The 19,178-nt window shown below is 34.6% G+C and overlaps 3 protein-coding genes across 5 annotated transcripts; 1 reads left to right on the top strand and 2 right to left on the bottom strand.

Annotated features, from left to right (window-relative positions):
- Window positions 1–179: 179 nt before the first annotated feature.
- LOC113045208 (splicing factor 3A subunit 2-like) lies at window positions 180–8,735 on the bottom strand. 2 transcript variants are annotated; one of them, XM_026205426.1, is made up of 9 exons: window positions 8,720–8,735; window positions 3,180–3,249; window positions 2,456–2,685; window positions 2,322–2,368; window positions 2,134–2,243; window positions 1,906–1,955; window positions 1,672–1,812; window positions 904–972; window positions 180–823 (listed from the first exon to the last, which is right to left on the bottom strand). In XM_026205426.1, exons 3-9 carry the CDS (start codon window positions 2,651–2,653, stop codon window positions 575–577), a joined length of 864 nt encoding a protein of 287 aa, XP_026061211.1. In that variant the 5' UTR covers window positions 2,654–2,685; window positions 3,180–3,249; window positions 8,720–8,735; the 3' UTR covers window positions 180–574. The 2 variants fall into 2 exon arrangements, with proteins under 2 accessions (XP_026061211.1, XP_026061210.1); XM_026205425.1 differs by lacking the exon at window positions 8,720–8,735 and adding an exon at window positions 2,769–2,812.
- Window positions 3,459–7,564, top strand: LOC113045210 (pleckstrin homology domain-containing family J member 1-like). The gene is made up of 6 exons (XM_026205427.1): window positions 3,459–3,771; window positions 4,901–4,968; window positions 5,037–5,103; window positions 6,104–6,194; window positions 6,269–6,332; window positions 7,344–7,564. Exons 1-6 carry the CDS (start codon window positions 3,678–3,680, stop codon window positions 7,419–7,421), a joined length of 462 nt encoding a protein of 153 aa, XP_026061212.1. The 5' UTR covers window positions 3,459–3,677; the 3' UTR covers window positions 7,422–7,564.
- Window positions 8,736–9,784: 1,049 nt separating the features above from the next.
- On the bottom strand, window positions 9,785–18,657 carry LOC113045206 (inositol-3-phosphate synthase 1-A-like). 2 transcript variants are annotated; one of them, XM_026205423.1, is made up of 11 exons: window positions 18,317–18,657; window positions 17,640–17,769; window positions 17,298–17,459; window positions 16,009–16,138; window positions 15,736–15,929; window positions 13,780–13,929; window positions 13,479–13,694; window positions 11,828–11,992; window positions 11,597–11,710; window positions 10,267–10,484; window positions 9,785–10,117 (listed from the first exon to the last, which is right to left on the bottom strand). In XM_026205423.1, the coding sequence occupies exons 2-11, from the start codon at window positions 17,751–17,753 to the stop codon at window positions 9,934–9,936; spliced, it is 1,647 nt and encodes a 548-aa protein (XP_026061208.1). In that variant the 5' UTR covers window positions 17,754–17,769; window positions 18,317–18,657; the 3' UTR covers window positions 9,785–9,933. The 2 variants fall into 2 exon arrangements, with proteins under 2 accessions (XP_026061208.1, XP_026061207.1); XM_026205422.1 differs by having other exon boundaries at window positions 17,640–17,763; window positions 18,317–18,656.
- Window positions 18,658–19,178: the final 521 nt, after the last annotated feature.

Genomic DNA, 19,178 nt, shown 5'->3' with positions numbered 1-19,178 from the left:
TGCGCATTTTTTCTTTTTAATTAATGTGCCCTCAAAATATTATAAAAAAAACCTTAATGTTATCTCCCCCTCGTTAGTAGCAAGCAAAAACCATCTAATCAATTTCCAATGGATTAATTCAAGTTCATTCAAGACATTTCATTCAGAAGTTATAGTATAGAAGAAAAGACAATCACAACTTCAATTTCATGTCAACTTTAAAGGTTTTAATAATAAAAAAAGCATAAAAACAGAACTGTCAAATCAGAGACTTGTGCTCATGAAAACTAAATTAACATCAATATATGTCTAGAAAGATCAACTGTCAACACTTGAAGCCTTCACATAAAATGCATTATAAAAATATTCATGATGCATTATATTTATCATAAACAACTGCAACCGTAGTTCAAATGCATTACAATACTTGAAGTTAGGTTTGTGTTTTAATGCATTACACTTTCTAAAGTTGTAATAAATGAATAGAAACGTATTATAACTGTGGTTGCAATTATTCATGAGGTCATATACATGCATTATAAGGTGAAATGGTTTATTAATGCATTATCTATGAAAGCTTCAAGCAGAGCGTCCCTCAGAGGTCGCGGGGCATCGGGGGCCTCATGTGAGGAGGCAGGGCTCCTGGGGGGGGCATGTGTGGGGGCATGTGGGCTCCGGGGGGCATGCCATGTATCCCTCCTGGGGGGGGCGGCATGGAGTCACTGTGTGGATGCAGACCGAGTCCAGAGATGATGGAAGGTGGACGCTTCACACCGAGCGACGGCGTCTGACCCGGAGGAGCGGCCAGAGACTTCTCCATCTTAAAGTGAAACTGCAGGAAAAACTGGAGCAGAGCGAGAGCGAGAGGTCAGCACGAGAGAAGCTCCAGAAACACACATGACTTTTATCTCTCTCTTTATTTACTTGTTTCGTTTCCCTGTTCCAGTGTGTCCAAAAACGAGTCTCTGCCTTATCGATCTCGCGACTGGGAACCTGAAAATATGACAGAAACAATATCATCAAATCTCAGATGTAATAAAACCTGATGACTATTTACATTTAAAATAAAAGTCTGTTTACATACTGTGTGTGTGTACTTATAATTATTTTATATATAAATCTAACATTTTGCCTTAATTTAATATATATATATATATTAAATTAAGGCAAAATGTTAGATTTATATATAAAATAATTATATATACAAGTATAAATATATGCATGGGTCAAAGACAAAAAAGGTATAAGCTATAAAATTTAAATAAGTATTATAATTTTCATTATACTTTTTTAAAAACTCATTTGAAAAACAATCAAATTTAATATTCTCACTTATTATTTTATATATTTTAATATGTACACGTCAGAATAAGCATGTTGTTAAAATTTTCACATAAATATTGTGTCACACTGAATGACAACGTAACATTATTTCTACAAAATTTTGACATTTTATTGTCCAAAAACGTATTTGAAACCTTAAAATGGACATAAAATCACTTTTGTAAATTTCTTATTGTCTTTGACCCACTTTCAAATATCTATTTTTTTTTTTTAATTTACAACTCAGTATGTTTACACACACACACACACACACACACACACAGAGTACACAATATCCGCTGAGGATCAGTGAAAGTAAAGCTCCTGGAGACAAACGCTGGACTTGTTTGAAGCATGCGATCCACAGACCTTGAAGGAGATGGTTTCGTACGGTTCGGCTGCGAACAGCAGATACTGCCAGCGACGGTCCGGAGGCTCGATCCTCTGCTCATACGCCGACATGAAGCGATGCCTCGGCCCGATACCTTCTGCTATCTCTGGGTAATCAATCTGGAACATGAGGACAGCGTTTATTATGCAAGTGAAGGTTCAGATGGATGTAAGATCTGAGCTTTAACCCTGAACAGACACGACTGGGTTTACCTGGAAAAGCAGACTCTGCTGTCCACACTCTGGATCTCTTTGTTTCGTTACTGCAGGCGAAATAAAACAAGAATATCTATTAATCAATGACTTTTAGACCCTTACTGCTTCTGATACATGCATTCTCATGACTGTCCAGTCATTGGTGATTACTGAATTTTGAAAGCAAAAACACAATACAATGCATTGTGTGACGTACTCCAGGTTTCATTCATCACAGGCTCTCACCTTTATAACCCGGTCTCCCGATCTTCACAAACTTCTTCACTTCAACCTTGACTTTCTCTGGAGCGGGTTGAGCTGGCGCTTCCTTCGCCTCTTTCGCAGCTCGTCTTGCTCTGAAACAGGTTAGTACATAACACAATGAACTCCAGGTCTACACTGAACCCCATCCTGATCATCAGAAGTGCACTCACAAGTTGGTCTGATGCTTTTTGCCCTGCGTGTGAGCGAGGTAACTTCCCTAGAAGAGGAACATGACAGACAGGATGAGAGTTATGTTCGAGGAGGAGTGTGTGTTAAGTGTGTGAGAGTCTCTCGGAGCGCACACCTCGTTGTTGTGCAGCGTGAGACACAGTTTACACTCGTAGGAGCCCAGGTGGTTCTTCATGAAGTACGGGTCTTTGTTGATGTCTATGGTCTCTAAGGCCAGCTGTCGAAGGCGTTCACGCCGGTCTCGGTTGCTTTCGGACGACGAGGCGACGCCGCCGCTGCCGGTTTTCCCTCCGGCTCTGTGCTGGAAATCCATGATGACAGATCCCTCGCTTCACACAGATGCTCCTGGAACCACAGAAGAGGAAAACACACTCAAACACGACTGAAGATCATCTGAAATCATCTTAAAGATTGATGGGTGAACTTACAGAACTCAAAACGACCCGCCAGCACACTCTTGTTCCAAAACTGACTGAAAAATAGAGTACAGAAATCAGCAAAGATGTGGAAAATAGCCTAGAGAGAGAGAGCTTGATCGTTTAATATTCACATATAGAAGTCTGAAACTAACAACGAACAGCCTCTGAAAACAAATGTAATTTTGTGAAGGATAAATAGACATCAAAATAAATGATACATAAAACAGTTACGTTACATAAAGCACTGAATCGAATCGGACCGTCTTCAAAGCGGCATTTTAACGAACCATAACAAATGCAGAAAGCTCATTAAAATACCAGAGATTAGTTTAGCGGTATTATTCAGATCATTCTTTAAAAAAAAAAAACATAATTAAATGCTATTTTAATTGGAAAATTCTTTGTAAAAACACTTTTTACCTCAAGGCCGGATCACGCTTGCCGCTGCTGTAATGCGTAGTCGCGGCGATGAGTGATGAACTTCCGCTTCCTGTTTTAATAAAAGTCACACATTGTCGGGATTTACTAAAACAAAACTGTAAATGACAAGACGTCGCATAATAAACATAAAAAAATTGTTTTAAATTCACAAACTAATTTTAGTCAAATTAAAAATGTCCAAATAGTTTGATCTGCATTGTTTTTTCAGCGGTAACCCAGCAGCGCCCTCTTCCGGTCGCTCGTGTTCAGTTCCTGTCGCACTCTGTCTGCGTGTATGTTTGTTTTGGGTGTGTGTGTGTGTGTGTGTTTAGGACGCTTAAACATTCGATCAGATGAGATTCTGACCACAGCAGCAGACTCTGGCTGATATTCTGGAGGAGGAGTATCCGATCTCACACTGATGCTGGGACGAAAACCGCTGTTTAATGACACAACAATGCGCTTTAATGGGACGAAAGTGCTGTCAGAGAGCTGAAGATGCGATTCAACGAGAAAGAGCTGGTGTTCCTGAGCCGCCAGCCGTCAGAGAGAGCGGCCGAGCTGGGCATGAGAGGCCCGAGAAGGGGAGACGGTAAGCGGGGACGTTTCTATTAGAGCACCAAGGTGATCGGAATCGCATACAGCGTACTATTCGTACTATTTTCTGATAGCAGTTGTTAGGTAGTACGCGTACAGCTGTTTAGTCGCTAGTGTTCGTCACACAGCTGCAGTATCCAATCGCGTTAGGAGGCGGGTCCCGTCGCCTCCACTACGCGCTCTGTGATTGGTAGATTGATTTCAGTGAAATTAGCGTTAATCGCATCGTGTCAGTTCGCCGTTATTAACGGTAAATTTTTTTAAATAAAAAAGCGGTTATGGCGCGACATTCGAAGTAATTTAATTAATCAGTCACATAACTTGTAAACTGCCATTAAAATAAACCAAACAAGAAATGGAGCGTTTCTGTGGAAGCTGTTGAAAACAAAAGCGCTCAGATTGGAGTCTTTAAAGCCACTTTGACATGACATTTTAAAAAGAATAATAAATAAGTAAAAATATATGCCTTTTTTCTCTAACAACTTTAAAAGTTACGACTTATAATCTCACGGTTCTGACTTTTTTTCCTTTTCGGAGAATTGCGAAATGTAAACTCAGAATTGCAATCTGTTAACTTACTCATAATACTGAGGTAAAAAAGTTTGAGATTAAAAGTTGCAACTGCGAGAAAAAAAGTTAGTGTTATGAGATAAAAAGTTGCAATTTTATTTTAAATTTTTTATTCTCTTGATGAAAAAAATAGCGAAACGTAAATTCATAACTATGAGCGGAAAAAAAGGTCAGAATTGTGAGTTTTTTCTCACAATTCAAAGTTATCTCACAGTTCTTACTTTTTTTATTATAATCTTCTTATAAGAATTGTGAGTGGAAAGTCAGAATTGTTATATAAAATGTTCCTATTTTTTTTTTAAACATAGAAAGTAATAATAGTATATTTTACAATACAAACTAATAAAATACACAAACCAGGAGAGAATAAAAATGCATTATATATACTAATTGTAAACGAAAGTGACATAAAGGCACTAAAAAAAAATACGTTTTTAGACTAGATTTAAATTTAGATCTGGTTTAGCCTTGTGGAGAGGATAGAGTCTTATAAACCAAAATTCTTAAACCTCAATAGAGTTTAACTTTTATTCCTACTCTGTTTCCCACTACAGTTGTGAAGAGGCGTCTAGTGAAACTGATCGTTAATTTCCTGTTTTACTTTCGGACCGATGAGGACGAGGTGAGTGTGAATCAGCATCCTCGTTATCATTATCGTTATCGTTATCGTTGAATTGGTTTGTGTTTCAGCCCATCGGCGCTCTGCTGCTGGAACAGTGTCGTGTCGAGAGAGAAGACGATCGCGTTTTCTCCATCGGTAAGAGCTAAACATTTAAAATATAATAAATAAACACGAATAAACAACGCACATCTGTATTTTCAATAACTAACATTAACATAGTAATAAATGGACTGTTCATTGTTTGTTAATGTTAGGTTATACATTAATTTAACAAATTACATCTTATTTTTAAGTGTTATCCATTTAAATTATGTGTTAACTGAAGTAAAATAAAATATTAACGAAAATTAAATTTACTTTATTTCATGTAGTTGCCAAGGAAACATTTCTTATTTTCATTTAGTGGATATAACTTGATGTACTAAAATGTAAATAAAGTTACAAAGACGTATTGTTTTTTAAATTCAAAATGAACAAAACTAAATTGCGGGGGAAAAAAGAAGGAATTACTTTGGAATTTTTTTATTTTTATTTTATTTTTTACTTTTTGGTTATTGTTACCTAAAACTAAAATTATATATATATATATATATATATATATATATATATATATATATGAAAAAAACATATTAACTGAAATAAAACAAAAACCTAATTTATTTTATTTCAGGCAGTTGCCAAGTAAAGATTGCTCATTTTTTGTTTAGTTTAACTTTGATTTCCTAAAATAACTAGAATTATATAGATAAACTAAATTATAGATAACCTAAATTATATAGACATATTGTTATTTTTTTATTAAAAACTAACAAAACTGACAAAAACAGGCAACTAAATTGCAAGAAAAAAGAGCAATAAAATACTTTAAAAAATTACTTTAAAATAGAAAATGTAAAAAAAAAAACTTATTTTTGGGGATTTTAAGAAGAGTTTTTGTTAACTAAAACAAAAATAATATTAAAAAACATTATTTGAAATAAAATAAATATTAACTGTAATAAAACAAAAACTTAATTTACTTTATTAATATAAATTATATAAAAACCTATAATAGTGTATCAGTTATACTACAATGACTGGTTATTCTTTATGTGAGGCTCTTTAAGAGAGAAGTGTGACTCTTGTTTGTTCTCAGTGTTTCTGGACGAAGCCGAGAGAAAGTATCTGTTCGAATGTGATTCTCAGGAGCAGTGTGTGGAGTGGATCGATGCCATCGTTAAAGCCAGGTGTGTGTCACAGACGTTTCCCATCATGCATTGCGTCTCCAGCTTTATAACTCTGATCTGCTTCTGTCTCACAGTTATGAATCCATGCGCAAGAACCTGATCTACTATCGCACGGAAATCCATCGGCTCACCGGCAAGGTGAAGGAATCTCTGTTAATTACTGTTTATTACTGCAGCTAATGCCTCTCAGAGATCAGTGTCTGTATTCACAAAACAACTCCTTTGTTTTCATTAAGCTGTAATAAAGCTATTTCAGGCAGTTGCCAAGTAAAGATTTGTTTAGTTTAACTTGATTTCCTAAAATAACTAGAATTGAAATAAAAATGATATAGACATATTGTTTTTTTTTTTCTTAAAAACTAACAAAACTGACAAAAAGACGCAACTTATATTGCGATAAAAAGAGAAAGGGATTACTTTAAAAATGACTTTAAAATATATATATATATATATTAATTATTTGAAATAAAATAAATATTAACTGAAATAAACAAAAACTTAATTTACTTTATTTCATGTAGTTGCCAAGGAAACATTTCTTATTTTCATTTAGTTGGTATAACTTGATGTACTAAAATAAATCAAATTAAAATAAAAATTGCATAGACATTTTATTTGTTTTTAAATTAAACAAAACTGACAAAAACACGCAACTAAATTGCGAAAAAAAAAGAGAAAGGAATTACTTTAAAAAATTTAAAAAATGTAACTTTAAAATAGAAAAATATTTTTTCAGACTTATTTTTTGGGTTGTTAACTAAAACTAAAATTATATTAAAATTTAAATATTATTTGAAATAAAATACATATTAACTGAAATAGTGAACTGTTTGCATGTCTATTCATTATTTATATGCATTTTTGCTAATTGCTTTTGAGAAGTTTAATTAATTTATTAATAAGTGACATCTTTATTTGAATGTAGCAGTTAAGTTTCATTTTTAAACCTTTATTTGAATGCTGCAACATAGTATCCAGCTCTAGAATAAATCAGCCAATCACTGTGTGCATAGTTAATGAGCTTGCTGAGAAGGTAAGCCCCGCCCCCTTCCCTCTGTGCCTCAGGAAGAGTTTGTCTCAGCAGCTTTGTGAATAGAGAAAACCTCTACTGTTGATTGAATGTTTTGTAATGAAGATGATCTGGTGCAGGACCCGCTGGTGCAGTATGGGATATCAGACGAAACACGCTTTCAGGTCAACAGTGGTCTTCCTCCGCCGTCCACATAAACACACACTTTCTCAGCTGTTCGGGGTCTTGGGGTTTTTCAGTCTGCCAGTATCTGTACATTCTCTAATGTTTCATTTCATGTGAGTTATGGGGGAAATATGTCATATTACTGTAATAAACTGGGACGCCTTTTAAAAGCTGATTCTGGCACCTGTCTTTCATAACTGTGATGTGAAAAGTGCACTGAAGAGGTTTCGTAGCATCTAAAGCATTAAAGCTCAGTCAATCCGAGCAGACTCAGTCCAAACATTTCACCTGAAGCTGTGTCTTAGTCTTATTTCACCACAAAATCAAAGGAAAAAAGGTAGAATTATAATTTAGCACACAAAAAAGTCTTAATGTTATTATTTTCATGAGAAGTGCATTGTTTGCTGCTAGAAAATGCAATATACAAATTTAAGTTGTTTAATAAATTGTATATAATTTTATATAAAAAAATATAATTATCATCATAAATTACAAATGCACTACATAATTTTAATATATATGATAAAATTGTAATTATTTATTTAATTATTCAGTTTAAAATCAGCATTAATGACAAATACGCTGCACAATTAATTTAATAAATAATAAGTAATTTAATACATGGTATATATTACTATATTGTGCACTATTATTATTATTTTTTAAATAAAAATAATATTTATAATACAGCATAAAATGTATTAACTCTACACCGGCTGTAATTTCTTTTTTCTTTTTTTGATTTTGTGGTGACCTATATTTCATATACATTAAAACAAAAACGTGGCATTTGCAAGATCTTTTTGTTTGGTCGTTGGTATTCGTCACCGTCTTGTGCTCATGAACAGCAAAACAAAAGGAAACAACTTGAACTTCCTTCCTGTAATTTTGGACACAGCTTTATTTGAACCCACTTCGCCTGTAACTTTCTGTTTCTATCAGCGATGAAACCATAATACGAGTGAAAAAGCTCAGAATGTGTGACTCATGAATGTCTCGATCTATTTCATGCACTAGAACTGGTTCCTTCTATCATTTAGATCATTTCATTATTGATAAATGTTCATTTCCAATCTTGTTTTGGTTAATAAATCCCTTTTTAAGCTACCGGTGTGTTTTTGTTTTTATGCTGATTCAAGAGCAATAATCATTCTGTCACGAGGAAAGGCCCGAGGCTCACTAGATGGGATCAAACAAATGTGATTTTAGGATATTTCAAGTGTTTCTAGCTATTAGCTTCACACGTTTAAAACTTTACATGAAGTTAATTTAAATGGGACAAATGTTTCAAAGTGAAACAAAACCAAATCAGGTACATTAATATACTCACTGATGTTTGTGCTGCTGGTTTCCCGCCAGTAAATGATGTCACTTCCTGCAGGTTGATGTCATCAAGGAAGTGGTTTTTTGGTAGTTAAAGGATTTTATAAAAAAAAATTTTTTTTTTATAAATGACTTATAAAATGGAAATCATATTAAAAGAATTCAGCCAAAAATGAAAATGTCTCATCAATGGATGCTCTGCAGTGAATGGGTGCCGTCACCCAAAATGAGAGTCCAAACAGCTTCCACAGTTTCAGGATTTTCAAACATGTAAAACAAGGGATCATCAAGACGTTAAATTACATTTTATGTTTATTTTCTGTTCCACTTCTGAATTAAATGCACGTAAATGTTTGTCGCTGATCATGTGACTCCAAATATGCATTCATTCTCAAATTCACTTTTAATCTTAAAAGCCCAAGTTGTAATGCTTAAGTCATTTGTAATTAATGTTTTTGTAAATTAGAAAAACATGCAAAATAAATACAATAAAAACGGTGATCTCTCAGAGAAATCTGTGTAAAAGTCACTGAAATGAGGGTGAAATTCAAAAACAAAAAATTCCAAGACATGTCTCAATCCTGTGTGTAATTGTTAATAAGCTGATTAATCAATAAATGTCAGTAATGTTTCTGAATTGTACAAGCAAAGCTGTAAAGATGATATATTATATATTTACAAATTCAGTCACTTTCTTGATTCATGTTCCTGCTCTTTGTTCTAATTAAAATGCAAATGCAACCGATCGAGGAGTAAATGAAAGTGTTTTTATTTTGTTTTCCAGTGCTCTTAAATCAAGACACATTTACTGGAGAAGCAAAATGAATGAATGAAGCATTTACATAATATAAAGTCAGAGTTTTGTATTCTGAGAAACTGATCCAAATGAGTTTATGAGATAAAATCAGTTATCAATGTGTATATATATATATATAATTGATTATATTTGCTATTATTTATATTACATTCAAAAACATGATTATTTTTCTTACTTTTTATATATATTAATATTTATACATTTGACAAATGCAACAACAATTCTCACAATACGAGAATTAATTATTTTATTCAACAAACAAAAACGATGTTTTTCCTCAGTGCATTCATGTAAAAAATCTAGGAATGTGTAGATGAATATTCATCGACACTCACTAAACGAGAAGAAGCACGATTGCTGGACTGGACTTGAGTGCACTCAGTAGTACACATCTAGCTGGGTGTTTATGTGATCGTGTGCTGCAGCTTCTGGTGGCCGTCGGTGTGGATGTATTTGGTAGACTGAAAGCCTCTTGTGTGCTCCATCTTTCCGTTCATGAGGATGGGGTTTTCCTCTGAATGCAGGAAGCTCCTGGTCATCTTGTGCTCCAGCTGCATGTGATTCTGTGGAGGCAGTCCCAGACACGCTCTGCAGATCCACACACAAACACATTCAACAAACAGAGCTGACAACAAGAAAGCTGCTAATCTGCTGCAGAGAGTTACTGAACATGATGCATAATTAATAACTAAATAAACTATATCAATCAGAATGTCTCCTGAGTGAAGGTGTGTGACCTCATGACGTTCTCGATGCACGCCCGCTGGCGGGAGAAGGCGTTGACCACCGGCGCCCCCTGCGGGACGAGAGGCGCTTTACACAGGAAGCTGAGCAGCGACAGGACGCTGTGGAAACCCTGGAAAACCGGATCGTCCTGAGTGCGGAAGGAGATTCTCTGACACAGCTCTGTCAGGATCACCAGGTCCAGAATAATGGGACTGGCCAGCAGAGAGTCCTGGACACAAGCATCAGACTGGGACTTAAATACCATAACCAAAATTTCAACAGCCATGCAATCAATTTTCTATTCATTGGACATGCCTTTTGATTAACATTTAATTTAACCATTAAAATAAAATCCAGGACATTTTTATTTAAACTGTGTTTTTTTTTATAAAGCCCTAAAAAAATTAACTTAATAAACATGATTTTGGTTTCATGATTTTAATTAATTATAGACATGAATTTTGATTCTTTACATTAAAACAGAATCCAAAACAGATTAATTGTTTTGTTAAACCTCTAGTAATTCTGTTCAATTGTGTAAACTTCATGATTTCAATTAATCAGAGAAGCTTTTTGACTGCCAAAATATAATTTAACTATTAAAACAGAATCTAGAAAAAAATTAATTGCAAAAAAAAGAAAAAAGAAAAGAAAAAGTAATAAAAGAAATTAAAACAGGAAAGAAAAATGAGTTTAAATAAAGCAAAATAAAATGGATTACATTATACAGAGCCCTACCTTTTTTTTATATATATAAATTATTGTTAAATTGTATGATTTCAATTAGCTACACATGCTTTTTGATTAACATTTAATTTAATCATTAAAACAAAATCCAGAAAAAATGGAATTAAAAGAACATTTATCCAGAATTTTTTTTTCTTTTTCTTTTTTTACACTGAAGGCAGAAAAATAGTTCAAAGAAAAACATTAACTTGGGGGAGGGGTTAATTAATTTCATAAAGCCCTAAAATTTTATAATATTTTTTTTTTATTAATTGTTGTTAAATGCATAGGTGTCATAATTTAATTTAATTAAAGACATGCTTTTTGATAACTAACATTAAGACAGAATCCAGAAAAATTCAAACTGGAATTAATTAAAAATACAACATTTCATAAGGGCCTAAAAATGTAATACTTTATTCAACCTTTAGTAAATTACTGTTCATTTATGTAACTTGATTTCGATTAATCTTTAAAGTCAATCATTGACTACCAACATAATTTAACCATAAAAAAATCTAGAAAATTATAAAAAGTAAAAAAAAAAAAAATTTAAATAGTAAAAAATGTAATCCATAAAAATGAAAAGGTATTTTAGGAGGAGTTTGCTCTCACCTCACAGGTGTTGTGCAGAGCGATGGTGTTCGTTCCTCCCATCATGATCTCAGACGTGTACTCATCCATCGCACGCTTGCTGTCGCCCACATAGGGCACATATTTAATAACCACCTGCGCAGAAACACACCCGGACGTTAATGCACTGCAGCAATCGTCAGTTTGCATTTACAAACTGCTCAAGAAAACTGTGTGTGTGTGTGTGTGTGTGTAAAACAGCGTCAGACTCACGCAGTGGTCAGGTTTCTCTCCGGCTCGGTACAGCACAGGGTTCGACTGCACCATGTCATCCACCACGTTACTCTTGGAGACTTCTTTAGAGAGAAACTGCTGCGGAGCCGACAGATTCAGACCGTCGTTGTTGCCCAGATGATTATAACTCACTATCGAAGTCGGCTGGAAAGGGGCATTTTATTTTTTAAGTAATATGCAATATAGAATATTCCACTTAATATAAAGTACATACTTTAAATAACACCATAATAATATAGAATTTATATTATAAAATATGGAATATTTTATGTAATAAAATAACAAGAAATATTTTATATTGCAGTATACTGATGTTTTTCCAGAATATATACCTTTGGCACTTTTTATTAAAATATTGTACGAAAAATGAATTATTAAAAAAATAAAAAAATTATCAGTGAAATTATGTGCATAAGCTTAAAAATTTAATGTTTGTCAATCAAGAGGACAAAATACTTGTATATTCATGCAAAAAACAACAACAATTTGATTAAAATTGTACTGAATTAATAGTATTTAAAAGTAATGTGATAATTTACTGTAAAGAAAATTATGGTAAAATGTTACAAGCTTCCATTTTTTAACATTAGCAACAATATTAATAATTCTAAAGCATTAAAATACCCTAGTTCATGTTAATTTTAAATTTTACTAATAAATTGTTAAAATCAAATGCTGAATCTGTTATAATTTAATGGACCTGAACTAACATGAACTAACGATGAACAGTTATATTTTCAACAAAGATGAATAAATAAACATTTAATTTAACAATGAAAACAGAATCCAGAAAAATGTAAACAGATCAAATGGAACTTTTTTATGGAAAAGATATAATGCTTAAAAATGTAAATGTAATTTTCATAAAAAAAAAAAAAAATAATAATAATAAATTAAACAAAAATTGGGGAAAAGTATAATGGATTTCATGGGATCCTGAAATTATAATAAAAAAAAAATGAATGTGTAAAAGTTGAAATGCAAAAAAATGGAATACTTTTTTTTTTTATGTTCTTTGTTTCATAATTTTAGTCATTACATGAACTACTGGGTCTTTATTGTTAAATGTGAACTAAATTATATTTGCCTTTTTATTGCTTAAAACAACATAATAGGACGCTAAAAATTAAAACCCAGAAAAATTTGGATGGGAAAAATATGTAATGCATAAAATTCAAACGTAATTTTAATAATAATAAAAAAAAAACTTAAACAGTAAATGGGGAAAAATAAAATGGTTTCATGGGATCCTGAATTTTCCCTTTAAAAATTCAAACGGGGGAAAAATGGAATGTGGAAAAGTTAAAATGCAAAACACTGAATTAGAAAAAAATTATTGTTCATGTTTGCTAATTTTATGCATTTAGCAGATGCTTTTATCCAAAGCAACTTACAGTGTCTTCAGGCTAACAATCATGTGTTCCCTGGGAATCGAACCCACAACCCACAACCGCTTGTTAACGCAATGCTCTACCACTTGAGCTACAGGAACACTGATAATAACTGTAATCACTGTATCTTTATAGTTAAATGTTGCCTAAATTCTATCTGTGTTTTTAGTGCTTAAAACTAAATGACAGGACGCTTCCACACGTGTTCCTGTTTCAGAAGTGCACTGGTTCTCTCTCACCTTGATCCCGGCGCTGATCAGGAAGTCCACCAGCACAGACTTGAGTTTGGTCTGTCCAGATTTGAAGTCGTCTCCTCCGATGAAGACGCCGCGCTGGACGGCCAGATCCACGGCTCCGGGGACAAACGTGTTCTGTGGCGAGCCGTTAATGTAGGCACAGCCCTCCAGAAGACTGGCCACCGCAAACATGGTGGAGGGAGACACTTCCCCTCCCGTCTGAGACACACACCCCACCGAAACCATCAATACCAGCGATCCTGACCGGGTCTGATCCATGCATTACCACTACCACTACGCTCACCTGGATGCTGTGGAGCAGGTTCTCCGCCGTGTCGTTGACTCCAGGAATCACGTCACAGAATCGCTCGGTGTTCGCCGTCCACAGAACGATGACTTTATCCACGCCGCTCTTCTCTCGGAAATCACAGATATCTCTGCGGATCTGAGCCACCTAAAACAAGACAAGAAGATTAAAAACATCCTGATTTATATATTATATATACTTCACATCTGTGTCCCTGGAGTCATCAGTAGCACAGGGATACAATACATTGTCAAAATTATACATTTCTCTTTTATGCCAAAAATCATTAGGATATTAAGATCACCATACCCAGTACATTCATTTGGACATCTGTTTTATTAATCCTTTGCCTTCACTGCCGCTTTTCAGAGCGCCCTTCACAATGCACACTTCCTAATTCTTCCTGGTTCGGAGTATGGAGCGTGAATCATTTGAACCAGTTTGGGAGTTCGGAGCAGGATCGCGAATCATTTGAGTCAGTTCGGGAGTTCAGCTTCGCGGATTATTTGAATCAGTTCGAGAAATCGTTTGCGAATCATTTGAGTCAGTTCGGGAGTTCGGAGTGGGTTCGCGAATCATTTGAGTCAGATTGGGGATCACAAATCATTTGAATCAATTCGGGAGTTCGGAGCGGCTTCGCGGATCATTTGAATCAATTCGAGAATTCGGAGCGGGTTCGCGAATCATTGAGTCAGTTTGGGGATCGCAAATCATTTGAATCAATTCGAAAGTTCGTATAGGGTTCGCGAATCATTTAAATCAGTTCGGGAGTTCAAAGTGGGTTCGCGAATCATTTGAGTCAGTTTGGGGATCGCGAATCATTTGAATCAGTTCGGGAGTTCGTAGCGGGTTCGCGAATCATTTGACTCAGTTTGGGAGTTCGGAGCGGGTTCTCGAATCATTTGAGTCAGTTTGGGAATTCAGAGCGGGTTCGCGAATCATTTGAATCAATTCGAGAGTTCGGAGCGGGTTCTCGAATCATTTGACTCAGTTTGGGAGTTCAGAGCGGGTTCGCGAATCATGAGTCAGTTTGGGGATCGCAAATCATTTAAATCAATTCGGGAGTACGTATAGGGTTCGCAAATCATTTAAATAAGTTCGGGAGTTCAAAGTGGGTTCGCGAATCATTTGAGTCAGTTTGGGGATCGCGAATCATTTGAATCAGTTCGGGAGTTCAAAGCGGGTTCGTGAATCATTTGAGTCAGATTGGAAGTTTGAATGCAGTAATGCAGTAGCTCTTTCTAAGGGTATTTTTTCAAAATCCTTTTGCACATTTTATTTATGTTCAGTTGTTCTTTCTATCTCAAGCAAATCCACAAACTAATAAAAGGTTTAATTATTAAGTTTGCCTGTTGACTGCTGTATATAAAAGCCCTTCAATATAGTTGTTGTTACCTCAGGGGATGAGGCGAATCATAAAAAATAAAACAGAAAATAATTTTTTTTGGCTATAATAGAGTACCGGCACCTCTTTTGGGCCACTTAAAGCACTGACCATACCGTAAATATATCAAAACTTAATTTTTGATTAGTAATTTGCACAACTATATGTATGTAAAATAATACCTATAAAAAAATTCAGCAACTTATCAATGCAATGAGATGCTTAAGCTTCACAATCTGATGTTCATCAATCAAAAGGTCAAAGTAAATAGTTTATGAGTGCAGAACCTTTTAATGTTAATTTGATGATAATTTGTCTTAACATATGTAATAGAGATAGAAGGTTCCATTAACATGAACAAACAATGAAAAATAATTAAATTAAATATATTTTAGTAATTTAGTTAAACTGTCCATGCAAAGTACTTTAAATGTTGTGTGCATGTATGCAAGTATCCAAAAAGGAAGAAAAAGCAATGCAACTTCATGATTCAGGCTGAAAAAAAATAAAATTTTAATGAAAACAAATAAATTGGCATTGCATTGTAAATCTTAATACACAGTGCTCACCTGCTCTGCTTTGCTTCCTCTGATGAGGTTGTCCGCCCGTTGCTCCTGGTTAGCTGCAATGAATTCTGGGATGTAGATGGAGGGTCTGGGTTTGAGCTGGCTCATGTGTGGGCGGAGCTTCTCCTGCAGACTCCAGTCCAGAACCTGAGCACGCTCCATGGCTCTGCCGAGGTCCAGAGACGAGATATCCCAGCCTGCGCAGACATCACAGCTTCAGTCATTACTGCACAGCCACTAACAGAGCGTCAGATCCATGAGAGATGATGCTTTTACCATCAAACACGATGTCATTGGGATGCACCATCGGCAGCAGATCTCTGAAGGGAACGTAGACCTCTCCATCCGGACCGGATCCCAGACACACCGTAGACGACTGGAGCAAAGAGCCGTAGTAATTGGCTTTCTGAAAGAAGATGATGCAAACATTCTCAGAACGTTCTGGCAAGGTTCTTTGGACGTTAATAGTAACATTCATTCAATGTTATCTGGTCTTTGTCCATTTTTTTCAAATGTTAACACTATACATTGTTATGTTGTTTTTTAAACATTTTAGATGGATGTTTCATGTTTTTTTTTTTTTAATGTTACTATGTTTCAGAACGTTCAAAAGTAACACTCCCATGATGTTTGCAAAGTGATACAATGGAATGTTTTATTAATGTGTGTATGTTAAACAAGGATATAAGACAGTTTTAAGACCAAAAACAAATGTTTTTAAATAAAAAAACATTCAAAAATAGCTTTTGATAACATTAGCAAAACGTTCTGGGAAAAAAATTCTTTTGCTGGGTTATTTCAATGGGGCTCACTTATAATGCACAGTTCTAAAAGAATGGATGGGCTGAAATCATATATATTAAAATGATAAAAATCATGTTTTTCACTGGTTAGGCAAAATGGAAAAATATGCTAAATAAAAAACTAACTAAATAAATAAATGCAGAGCTATTTTTATATAATCATGCATAATCATACAAAATAAATTAGCTTTTTTGTGCATTTACAAATATTAAACAATACATCTACATTTATATAATAGAAAATTAATACTACATAATAATATCGATTTTTTTTTTATAAAAACATAACAATTAATATGCATAATCGTATTTCTTAGATTGTTTTATATGCATTTAGTGTTTTATTATTAATATGTATTATTGATAGTAGCTATTTAGAAATTTTCCTGCTTAATTCTAAGACTGTATTATTTTTTTGTACTGTATTTAGTCGCTACTTTACGTCTAATTTAATTAGTCTGATGTTTTTATGCATTTAAAATATGTGTATTATACAGTAGGTTTATTTTATTGCATTACATTACAATAAATGTTGATGTTTGATTTTAAGGACATTTACACTGTATTTTGTGTTCCTGTGTCTCAGTGGTAGAACATTGCATTAGCAGCGCAAAAGGTTGTGGGTTCAATTCCCAGGGAACACACAGACAGATAAAAATAATGCATAGCCTGAAAGCCACTTTAGAAAGTGTCTGCTAAATGCATAAATGTGAATTTGGGTCACTATGCAATGAGCTTACAAAACATTTTCAAAAGCTGTACCTTCAGACCGGTCTTGGTTCTCCAGGTCAGACCCAGTTTATTGGCCAGAACCGCAGCTGTGACCGTGGTCCCGTTATTCCCACCCCATCCCACCAGCATCACACCCAGCCTGGGCACCTTCCTCTCGGTGCGGAAGGTGAACTCTGTGCTGGACGGCGTCACCTTATTAACATAAAACATGCTAAACACTTGTTTACCAGTACAGTTGCATCATACTCAACTACACAGAGGAGGAAGAAAACGCAATGCAACTTTCTGATTCAGACTCTGAAATAAAAAGTTGCATAGCCTTCAGCAATGCACAAAGCAGAAATGCATGAGTGTAAAGGTTGAGAGACTCACAGTGAACGCGTCTCCATCTCTGCGCACAGAGGCAGTGTGGTAACAGTACCGCGACTCGATGTGTTTCTCAGTGTATTTCACATCTGCACTGTTGATGCGAACTTTCTCAGGCATGATGATCAACCTGCAACAACAGGAGAGACGATGCTAACTAATTCAAGAAACATTTGTGACCCTAAAAGCAGTCATCAGTGTCACAGGTATATTGGTAGCAATAGACAACAATACATTGCATGAGTCACAATTAGACATTTTTATTTTATGTCAAAAACCATTAGGATATTAAATAAAGATCATGTTCCATGAAGATATTTTGTACATTTCCTGTCTTAAATATATCAAAACTTAATTTGTGTTCAGTAATATGCATTTCTATGCATTGCTAACAACTTCATTTGAACAACTTTTAAGATGATTTTCTTAATATTTCGATTTTTTTTTTTTGTCCTCCCAACATACCATACCTCAATATAAATATTATTTATTCAGCTTTTAGGTGCATGCATAAATTTCAATTTCATAAAATTGTCCCTTATGACTGGTTTTGTGATCCAGGGTCACATTTGTGCAATATGCATTAATGAAATACAGCCTATTGCATTTAAAATATTATTAAATAAAAGCCTACCATAAGACAATAGGTAGACTACAACAAAATATAAATGCACCAGACATACCATTAACGATATTCTCCGAGCCGAGGGAAATGATAAGGGTTTCAAGAGTAAGACTTTGAATTAAAAGACTGAGAGTTATCTCAAACGTAAAGCACCTCCTCCCGCGGTTTCGGTTCCGTCTGCCGGTGCGTCGCGCGCGCTCTCGCTTTTATCCGCTGGAGGCGGTGTTTCCGACGCATTCTCGATTTTTCCACTCGTGCAACCAGAACGTGAGGATGGATGCTTCTGGACTCCGGAAGACAAAAGCTGAGCGACTCCGTGCGTGCAGTGAACCGATATCAGAGAACAATCTGAACTCTACTGTAGATGCACGGACAGGATGAAACCAAACACATTTCATTTAATGCTGCACAGATGCAACAAGAAATCCAGTTTCTTAATCAGAACGCTTTGTGTAAGTTTAACCCCTTCACATTTAAAAAATAAATATTTGAATTCAATATTTTTTTTTACTAATGTTTAATATCTTTTACACTTATAATTAATAAGGAAAAAATAAACAATTTATTTAAAACAAACATTAATTTCTCAGCAGAATTGGCAATCCTTGAATTTTAATAGTAGGCTATTCTTCTAATATTAAAAATTTAACAGTATTTAATGCATTTTATTTTATTTATTGCATAGTAGAAAATACAAGCAGATATTAATTATGAGAGGACATATCCTAATATTCTAAGCAAGTCTGAGGAAAACATTAAAACAGTAAATTCTCAGCAACATTTCTTTGTATAGGGCAGAATTTGCAAATAAATAAATACATTCATTTCCAAACAGCATTTGTAATCCAATGGCAGAATTCCAGTGCATTGTTTCTCATGTCTTTATCACATGATATCTGGCCGTCCAGCCCTAGACGGGA

Source organism: Carassius auratus, chromosome 27 (assembly GCF_003368295.1).
Source record: "Carassius auratus strain Wakin chromosome 27, ASM336829v1, whole genome shotgun sequence".
In the NCBI taxonomy this organism is placed as follows: domain Eukaryota; kingdom Metazoa; phylum Chordata; class Actinopteri; order Cypriniformes; family Cyprinidae; genus Carassius; species Carassius auratus.
This window is presented reverse-complemented; position numbering and strand designations above follow the sequence as displayed.

Bases quoted from the DNA above. Each gene is read 5' to 3' on its own strand.
- LOC113045208 (XM_026205426.1), bottom strand. From the start codon at position 2,653: ATGGATTTCCAGCACAGAGCCGGAGGGAAAACCGGCAGCGGCGGCGTC. The intron at 1,813-1,905 runs GTAAACCCAGTC...CTCATGTTCCAG, and splicing joins AGCAGAGTCTGCTTTTCCAG to ATTGATTACCCAGAGATAGC. The intron at 824-903 runs GTAAATAAAGAG...GCTCTGCTCCAG, and splicing joins GGAACAGGGAAACGAAACAA to TTTTTCCTGCAGTTTCACTT.
- LOC113045210 (XM_026205427.1), top strand. From the start codon at position 3,678: ATGCGATTCAACGAGAAAGAGCTGGTGTTCCTGAGCCGCCAGCCGTCA. The intron at 4,969-5,036 runs GTGAGTGTGAAT...TTTGTGTTTCAG, and splicing joins TTCGGACCGATGAGGACGAG to CCCATCGGCGCTCTGCTGCT. The intron at 5,104-6,103 runs GTAAGAGCTAAA...GTTTGTTCTCAG, and splicing joins CGATCGCGTTTTCTCCATCG to TGTTTCTGGACGAAGCCGAG.
- LOC113045206 (XM_026205423.1), bottom strand. From the start codon at position 17,753: ATGCCTGAGAAAGTTCGCATCAACAGTGCAGATGTGAAATACACTGAG. The intron at 11,993-13,478 runs GTGAGAGAGAAC...GCCCCTTTCCAG, and splicing joins TGATCAGCGCCGGGATCAAG to CCGACTTCGATAGTGAGTTA. The intron at 11,711-11,827 runs GTGAGTCTGACG...GTTTCTGCGCAG, and splicing joins GAGAGAAACCTGACCACTGC to GTGGTTATTAAATATGTGCC.